Source organism: Pieris brassicae, chromosome 12 (assembly GCF_905147105.1).
Source record: "Pieris brassicae chromosome 12, ilPieBrab1.1, whole genome shotgun sequence".
NCBI classification, from domain to species: domain Eukaryota; kingdom Metazoa; phylum Arthropoda; class Insecta; order Lepidoptera; family Pieridae; genus Pieris; species Pieris brassicae.
In genome coordinates, this window is record NC_059676.1 from 5,348,092 (window position 1) to 5,358,165 (window position 10,074).

General features: G+C 34.2%; 1 protein-coding gene across 3 annotated transcripts; it reads left to right on the forward strand.

The window, feature by feature from the left end:
* Positions 1-5: 5 nt before the first annotated feature.
* On the forward strand, positions 6-9,870 carry LOC123717137 (striatin-4). 3 transcript variants are annotated; one of them, XM_045672972.1, is made up of 11 exons: positions 6-438; positions 901-1,149; positions 1,731-1,899; positions 2,156-2,332; positions 3,303-3,401; positions 4,921-5,111; positions 6,137-6,427; positions 6,744-6,995; positions 7,352-7,734; positions 9,033-9,069; positions 9,497-9,870. In XM_045672972.1, the coding sequence occupies exons 1-9, from the start codon at positions 220-222 to the stop codon at positions 7,724-7,726; spliced, it is 2,022 nt and encodes a 673-aa protein (XP_045528928.1). In that variant the 5' UTR covers positions 6-219; the 3' UTR covers positions 7,727-7,734; positions 9,033-9,069; positions 9,497-9,870. The 3 variants fall into 3 exon arrangements, with proteins under 3 accessions (XP_045528928.1, XP_045528930.1, XP_045528927.1); XM_045672974.1 differs by lacking the exon at positions 9,033-9,069; XM_045672971.1 differs by lacking the exons at positions 9,033-9,069; positions 9,497-9,870 and having other exon boundaries at positions 7,352-8,254.
* Positions 9,871-10,074: the final 204 nt, after the last annotated feature.

Here is a 10,074-nt window from a genome sequence, read left to right on the forward strand (position 1 = left end):
TATAGGCAATGATCGGTAGACGGACGTCGTTTCGACTTTTGTATTCCGTCATGCAATAATTTTTGTCATACATGAATTCTTGGCAAAAAAAGGGTTTTAGGTGGTTTCACCGTCGTTAACATTAGACTTAAAATTAAAATGGTGTTTTAGTATTGGTTCCGTGTAGTAAAGTGAAGCACTTGATAGGTCTGTGACAAGTACGGTAATGGTGGCCATGTCATGAAAATCCCTACAGCCATGGATGATAGCTCCGTTTCTCATCACAACGGAGGGCAAGTGGGATCTGAAATAGGAGTTAGTGTAAATAATAAACAAAATGAAGAATCTAGTCAAAGTGTCCAATATTCAATACCGGGCATTTTGCATTTTATCCAACATGAATGGGCGAGATTCGAACTAGAGAGATCACAATGGGAGGTGGATAGAGCTGAGTTTGAGGTATTATTTTTAAACTAATTATTGATTTTTTAGCAGAATGTTCCATAATTAATTAAAACGTGCACACTGCTTTATGCTCTTCATTGATAAATTTCGTAAATACCTTTAAATTTTTGCTTTCATTATTTTTGATATTGCATGCATTTGGAGATCTGTTTACTGCAACACCTATAGTATAATAGAATATATTTACATTAAATAAAATAAATACATTAAAATTTAATGGTTTACTAATTGGAAATTTTTACTTACTCTTTTGTCTTAATGTGATGTCAATATTTGCTAATAAACAAGGTTTATCATATTTTAACTGATCTTAGTTATAAGGAAAGATAATGTTTAGTTTTATAAAATATATTTAGAATGTAATTTGCCTTTTGTATTCCATATCTTTTCTCGTTTTTGGTTCTTATATACATTTTATTAAGAATACTAGACAATGTTTTTGTTATTCTCTCACAGGCAAGAATTGCCTTCCTCCAGGGTGAGAGGAAAGGTCAAGAGAATTTAAAAAATGATCTAGTAAGACGGATCAAAATGCTTGAGTATGCATTGAAACAGGAGAGAGGAAAATTTCATAAGTTAAAATATGGTGTGGAGCTGCAACAGGGAGATATGCGGCCGCCACCAGAAGAACCTCCAGTTGAACCAGACCCAGCTGAGAGAGCTCAATGGAAGCAGGGCCGTCAACTCATCAAACAGTACCTGCAGGTTTGTGACTTGAATATTTAATTCATGTTGTACCATATTTGAAACACTGTTGTGCATGCCTTATTTGTAAAACTTATGGGACCTTTTATTTGTAGTTAGGATTTTTTTATTATGCTGATGACATTTAATTCGATATTGGATATCTATGTCTGTTAATTATCCATTTAACCCAAATGTCATTAAAGTGTTAATTTTTTTAGGAAATCATTGAAATATGTCATTTGAGATAGTAGATTTATTTGCTTGTTTTCCTATAATGTTGTTTATAATGTACTAATTATTTACTTTAAAGCTATAAATTGAGTAGTCTCAAAAATAACTATTGTTTAATTCATTATAAAATATTAAAATGACCAAGTACTATATATACCTAATCCAATTATTACTAAATATAACCTATTCAAGTTCTGATTTAGGTTCTTTACATCCAATTGATAATAAGTTAGACAAAAAAATTGGTTAATTGATAAAATTGTTGGGGTCAAAATCAAAACACACATAAAGCACACATTTAGAACTAAAAACAAAAATATTGTGTTTTAATCTTTAATATTTGATTGATAATGGTTTTTGGTTAACAGGAAATAGGCTATACAGACACAATACTTGATATTCGTTCTAATCGAGTGAGGACTTTACTCGGAGTGAATAATGAAGAACAATCAGAAGAATCCAATTATAGGAATTGTGACAAACATCATTACTCTACAAATACTGCCCTCGGACGTAAAATGATGATGTATGACTATGGTATGTTCAAACCAGTCCAGTCCTTTTATATAGTTTTATGTATGTTTATAGACAAAATATTCTTAGTTGCTAAAAAAGAAGAAAGAAGTTGGCTTGGAAGATTTTTTTTTATTAAAGACACAATTATAATTTCTAAAGAACACTTGTCTTTTATGTTTTCTTTTAGACTGGTAGAAGATGAACACAAAATTCGCATTCTATTCATAAATGTAAGAATCCATAATAGCTTAAATAAAAACAATATACAATATTTTAGGTGGCAAAGACCAACAATGCAAGGGTGCTGTATCTGGTGGATACAATGAAGAAGGCCTGTCTGTACAAGAAAATGCGGTCTTTGCAAATTTCGAATTCTTGGCAAACCAAGAAATGGATATGGACGAAATTGAGGATATAGATGCCAAACAAGCTCACCACACTCAAATGAAACAGGGTATGTTGTATTGTTGGAAGAAATATATTGAGATATTGCATAATACTTGTATTGCAATGTTTTATCCAGTATGATTTATGATTTTTAAGAGTTCAAGATCATGAGGTTCTTGTGCCTTATAACCATTTTATTGATGTGAATTCAGGTCCATGACCACCCAATTACTGCGTCTGTTGCTAATTTCACCAAATAAGAAGTAACCAGCAATATAAATAAGCAGTTATTTTTACTTAGATTAGAACTCAGATATATTCTTAAAAGAAAAGAAATGTCAAAATGTGAATAATCTATATGTAAAATCTATAAAAAATTATAGTAATTTCAAAATTTTTGTTAATGAACAGATTCTTAATTTTGAAGGGTTTTATATTATCATGAGTCAATGTAGTCTGCCTGTAGCATTCTTAATGTCAGGATATTTTTCAACATAGTTTTAATATTGCAAATTTATATGTATTACCTTTTAACATTACTTAGGTGAATATTCATATATGTGATAACAGTCAAGAGAAAGCTTATAAATATTTTATGATTTCTCCAGTTTTTCTAATAATAGATTGTCCAGGAGTCTTTTTTATTATTAATTAGCACACAGTTTATTGAGTAAATGTATCTTAGGGTGACAGGACTGTTGAGAAGTTACACAAATATAGTTTTTTTTTCTTTTAAAGCGAATGTATAATAGAAATACTTAATTTAATAAACATATCAGTAAGATACAGGTTTTATGAAAATGTGTGATGCAGTATGTCAAAAATGTATAGGATTTTGATTATACAATGTCGCATTTCTGAATCTTACCCCTAAGGGTCTAACGAATTACTCTGGCATCAATAAGATTTACTATTTAGTTGATGTTACAAATAACACTTAAATTTGATTTCAACAGTAAGAAAAATCTCTAATAAAGTTTTACTAAAAATTAATTTGAGATTTGTTGATGCTAGAAATTCATAAGCAATGTTTCAAGGTGAAGAAGTGGACCACGAAGCTGAAGAAGTCCTCAATGAACTTAATCTGCTCACCGAGACAGAAGCAGATGGCGGTGGACAGGGAGATGAATATGTTGGTAAGTCGATATTATTATGTAACCAGTTCCTGGAATACACGTAATTGTTTAATAATAATTTAAAAAAATTCTATGATGATGTAATTAACAAATAGGTGCTAATGAAAAATAAAATGTCATGATAATTATTGGCATTATCAATTATTTTATGACGAAAAAAAACTAAAACTAAATGTAAAGGGATGGAGCATTATAAAACTTTAAAATGATGTGAATATAGTAATGTTTTGTAAAATACCATCAAATTCATGTTTTTTTCCGATATAGCAGCATATTTTGGATTACGAAAATTGGGCAGTACCCATTCGTTTTCCATTGTTAAAATTTACCTGAAATGTGTTATAGCCACCTGTACAGTGATATTTGTGGTATAACTAAGCTTTTAAGCACACATATATGGTTTTATGTATTGTGCTGGTATTTTTTTTTGATACATTGTATGTTAATTGTAAATATTGACACGTTACTGAATGAAAAACTCTAGGTTACTTTGTTTTTAGATGACCGCCGACTAAAGTTGTTAACTGTTTAGTTTGATTTTTCTAAAGGTTGGATCAGTTATTAGTTACAAAAATTTTGAATCTATTCTTTAGATTCAAAATTTTTGTCGGACGGCGGCGTATCCAGCATATTTTAGACATTACAAGTCTAGTTGATAGGATTTTAATAACTATTACAGACCCTGTAACATACCATGTTTGTAAATACGTAAACAAACGTCATGTGTTTCATGTGGTACTTATCATTCTGCGATTTTTGTTAAATTAATCAAATTCATATATTTCATTTAAAAATAGTCTCCGGCGAAACACTACTATTTTCAATCATGCTACGTCACTCATCCTGATCGTTGTGTCACGTGACGTAATGTATAAAAATCTATATTTTTAATACTAGAGATTTTCGTACATTAAGAATAATTTTCAATTTATTTTACTTTATAACGCTTCTTATAGCCATTTTTCATATAGATTACTCTTAATAACACGTTATATTAGATACTATCAGATAGCTTATTAGAATTTAACTTGATATGTCTCTACCTAAACACGGGCATTGAGTTTATAAAATTTTATAAACATACCTCAGTTATATAAATATTGACGTTTCGAAATCGCCAAATGAAATGTATAACTATAGAGATCAATAAACTAATCCACTTACAGATGACCTACAAAGTTGAATTTTGGAACCCAGACGGCCAATTTTCTATAGAAAAATCAACCTTTTTGTATGATTGTAATATTTTTACTCGACGTTTCAATCATTTTTATCCAACAGGTGTTTTGTTATATAATGAAGTATTCGCGCGTACGTTAAAAATATTTAATATAGTAAGAAGAAGATAGCCGTCAAATGCTGTTATTTATACATAAAGTAGCATATTGTATGTTACTAAAAAAAAATTAGTTAAGTCCTAAACAGATAAATTCATGCTATACTTGAATCATCCTTGCTAGTAAAGATATCAAGCTGTATTAAAAATAAATACTTACCGGTATCGCTATAACAATTCCAGTGAAGTTTCCAAGTGGCAGTTCCACCAGCGGGCCGGCTGGCGAAGCCGATGAGAAGCCTTTAGCGTTGGGGGAACTCGCTCAACTGACTGTGAGCAATGAGCCAGAAGCCTACGATGTGGCTGGGGCTAGCAAGGAGTCCTTCAGGAAGACGTGGAACCCCAAGTATACACTGCGCTCGCATTTTGATGGGGTAAGTGTTCAGAGGCTGTGATGACGTGGGTGCTTTTGTTATTTTTGATTTGCGTGGCTACATTTGGAATTTTTGCCGCGCACCACCACTATGTGGACCCAGCTGTCCACTGAATTTCCGAACCAATTTGACTTAGTCCTTAAAAAGAGCGTACCATTTCTTAAAAGGCCGGCAACGCACTCGCGAGCCCTCTGACATTTAGAGTGTCAATGGGCGGCGGTATAAATTAACATCAGATGAGCCTCCTGTCCATTTGCAGGCTCAACGTTGTATAAAAAAAATACTTAATGACCACTAAGTTTTAGTTAGTTTATAATGTTTCGTATTGAGTTCGATTTATTGGCTAATACTACTTTCGGCCTTTTCTCTATTAAAAAACGTTAGTAGAAAGCCTAAAAGTAATTTTTGAAAAAGTGAATTGTTAAGAAAAACGTGTTTTGAACGGATTAAAGCTATGTATTATAATTAAAACTAAAACTAAACTAACATAAACTTATATTACTTACTTCTAATACTTACTCATAATACATAACTTTAATCCGTTCAAAAAGTGTTTTTCTTAATGTGTAAAAGCTATTTTAACAAAAGACAATACAAAGTGAATTGTATTTTATTTATTTAGTTAACATTTCGTAGAAAAATCAGTACAATTACAAAGATAAATTCATTGAAGGGCAATCGGCGGACTTAAAACTTTCGAGCGTACGTTACGTACGTTTTACGTTTCTATTATATTGATTATTACGGATTTTTCTATTTTTTGTACCATATATTGAAGAAAAAAAAAATGTAAATTGTGCATAACTGGACATCCCACAATCCCACCTGATGTTAGGTGAGATGTGGCTTAATGAAATCATGCAAAACCGTCACTTCAAAATTTATTCCAATTGAGTACATTCCTGCTGCCTATGTCAGAATGTGGTTATAAGCTGGTAGATTTTTGAGCGAAATGGTTGAGTAGTTCCAGAGATGCTGCAAACAGATTCTTTCTAATATTTTGTATAATTCGCACGGTATTCCAGGTACGCGCTGTAGCCTTCCACCCAAACGAAGCGGCTTTAGTGACAGCATCTGAAGATCACACTCTTAAGCTGTGGAACCTTCAAAGAACGGTCCCGGCTAAGAAGTCTGCAGGGCTGGATGTGGAACCGCTGTACACCTTCCGGGCCCACAGTGGCCCAGTCTTGTGTCTGGCTATGGGAGCTCCCAGGTCAGAAGAATGTTTCTCTGCGGGCAAAGATGGAACAATACGTGTATGGAATCTCCCATCTGCCACGGCCGACCCATATGATCCTTATGATGCTGCTGTGCAGGTAAGATAATGTTCAAAATATGTTCTATTTGGTTTAATATGTTTACAAAAAATCCCTCTGAAGTTATTGTCCTTTTTAATTCTGTTCAAAACTAAGATTCAATATGACTTTTTAGCTTTCTTATTATCTTCCTTTAAAATATTCTTTAAACACTTATTTCTCTATCTATATGAGTAGCGATGAACGTAAATGATTTTTGGCTTATATTTTGTCAAGTTCTTATATCTTTTGAATTGTACTATCTTATGTAGCGATGTTATCGGCTGCGTTAACTATATAAAAATGTATCCGTCTTTATGACCGTATTGTCTTATAGGGCCCCGTACTCCGGGACCACACGGACGCGATCTGGTCCCTGGCCAGTTCTCACGGGCGCCTGTTGTCTGCCTCGGCAGACGGCACGGCTCGCCTCTGGTCTCCCAGGGCACCGCGCCCTCTGCTGGCCACCCTGCGCGATGACACCACCGCTGGAGATCCAGCTGCTGCTGACTTTGCAGATGCAGCCACTCGAGCCGCCGTCGCCTACAATGATGGCACGCTGCTGTTGTATGACCTTGAGACCGCACAGGTGAGTCTTGTGTTCAGGGCAGAACAAGTCACTAAGCACACATAACACGAGTTTGATATATTATCTATAGTTGACGTATGTACCTGTCAGTGCAATATGTATATAAGATTAACAAAATGTGTGGTCGTTTCCGTCCGTTCCGTAATTTTTGTGTGAGTGTGAGTTGAAGAATGTGTTTGAATCTGCGTATTCATTTATAGTTACACGAACATCATGATGGATATTTTCTTTAAAAGTTAAAAAAAAAGTGTATAGCAGTATGGTCTACCTGTTAAGGTTGTGCTGTACCTAATTATGATAAACCAAATATTAATATTCCTCGTGCAAATAATTTGGTTAATTGGCGATTGCCTCAGGTGGTCCTGCGCGTGTCGTGCTCGTCGCCGACGACGCGCGTGCGCTCGCACCCGACGCTGCCCGTCCTGGTGACGGCGCACGAGGACCGCCATATACGCTTCTGGGACGCCGTGTCGGGGCGCTGCGCCCACGCGATGGTGGCGCACCTGGACGCCGTGACGGGACTGGCCCTGGACCCCAACGGGCTGTTCCTGCTGTCGGGCTCGCACGACTGCTCCGTGCGCCTATGGAACCTCGACACGAAGACCTGCGTGCAGGAGATCACGGCCCACCGCAAGAAGTTCGACGAGGGCATCCTGGACGTGGCCTTCCACCCGGTCCGGCCGTACATCGCCAGCGCGGGCGCCGACGGCCTCGCCAAAGTCTTCGTGTGAGCCTCCGCGTGAGTCCGTTTACGTATACTATTGTAAGCGTCGAGCGCAGTGTATAGACATTTGGAATCTATTATATTTTTAGACTTTCAGTATGTGAATTTTAGGTTTTTAATCGCGAATTTTTCACCGATTTTACTATGCAGTGAGTATGCGTCGGCCGTGAGATCTTTGTAATGTATCGATGTTTCTTTGATGCGTACGCGTCTGTACAGTTAGATTTATGCAGTATTTGATATTTTGCAAATAACGTTCGAAGTGATTATTAGCTAGTGTATTTTATTTAAATCGTTTCAATTATATAGACTTACGTTTCGTCGCGCATTGTAGTGCTCGGTATCTCGGGAGCGATCGAACAAAAATTTATGAGTAGTAAAGGATTATTTCCGTATAAGTAAGTAATGTTTGTTCGTAACGAATACTGCGATGTAGGATATATATTAAACATTACATAATTATTCCTTTATTTTCCTCGAATTCATATGTACACATACATCCAAATTGATAGTAAAAAGCAACATAACCGAATCACACGTTGTTTTTTTATATTTCTTTGTCACTCCTACGACCCTCAATAGTTCCATTGTAGCTTGTTATAACAAATAGAGAAAGTCCCCGTCATAATATAAAATTTTCAAATTTTCGCATAACATCAAGTGAGTCGCTGAAAATGTGCCATGCACATAGCCACTGGTTATGAAGATTAAGTATAAACTAAATATATAAGTAGTATGACAACATGGTAAAACCTTATTTTTAGGATTAAGATCTTAATAAAATTTTAAGCATATAATAAGTTTATTTTTATGGTCCGAACACGTAAAGTGTTTACTCTAAAATTATTTGCTATAAAATTGTGAAAGGTCAACCCATATAATTAATTGTATATTTAAATGCTTTACTGACCTGTAAAATAAGGTCATGTTATACTATTCAAAAAAGTATTTGTACCATTTTGAATTTTGGTGTAAATACTTAGTAATTGTCCCTTGGAAATTTACTTTTGTACAATTAGTACGTAGACAATACGTAAATATATATAAACCGGGTGAAAAATATGGATTTTGTGGATACAAAAGATCATCTCTCAATTCTCGAAATTTCTCCAAAGCTCTGGAAATGTCGAGTTATATTATGTATATTAGATAATTTCACGTTTATATCCACATTTTTTTTAAAATATCGAAACAAATTTATCGATACTGGCAATTATTTTACTCGTAAAGTGAGTTATTGTGGAATTTAGGATGTTTGCTTTTCTGGGAGTAAACAATTTTGTAAGTGTAAACGTTCTTTCACTTTGCTGCAGAATTGCGTTATCGATTGACGGATAATCATTATGGTCGGTGAGTATTTAAAATTATAATTGTGATAAGCGTTAACTGTCAATTTTCGACAAAGAACACACTTTGTCTTTACCGTAATTGTTTGTAAATTATGTTTTAATTTTTATGATATTTCTGCCGTTTGTTCGTAAAAAATTTTTTTCATTCAGAACTAAACTTATTTTTATATTAAGGGCCTATAAATAATTGGAGGCTTTGTGGTCTCCCACACATTGTAGAGAGATGGGATCATCCTAGCGACCCAAAATTTGTTCTTAATTAATTAATTTCTTCGTTTTCATTCGTTATTAGTTAACGTTATAAATTAGAAGCAATTCATTTTATACAAAGCAACTAATTGAGAGCTTCCGAAAAGTTTGTGCCAAGGGTACTGAGACTAAGAAAATGTTATTTTCAACAAACCTATATTTAAAAAAAATGATTTAAGGTATGGGTATGTTTGTGTACTTCCTGTTTTGGCTTACTCAAAAACTGGCGGAGCTGCCTAGTCCACCGCCACCTGATGCTGTGCCGACTTACGCCCCTGATCGTCACTTGCCACCAACGCAGAAGATTTACCATGGATAAGTTAAAGCATTTATCTTAAGTCCCTTTGACAAGGTTAACTTGCCTTGTATTGAAATAATATTTGAGAAAGATTTATAGTTATGAAAAAAACCAAATACAACAAAGCGAAGTTACTTCGAATTATAGACAATAAAAAGGGGCTTTTATAATCTTCCTTCTCTTTAACTCGTAGGTAGCTTATTTATTTTAAAGTTGTAACTATTTGTAACTAAAATATTAAAGTAATTAGTAAAAGTAAGTATTTTTAATACGCCGCACACTTCATATATGCATCCTTCCAGAACTGCATACATTTTCTATGGATAAAAATTTGGTATCACCTTTTACACTATTTATTGGATTACTGTTACGGTTTAAATAAGATTAGGTATTATAATGTATTACTGTTTTGAGATCTTAAGTCAGCGCAATATACGTGAAGGCTATATAAGATTAATA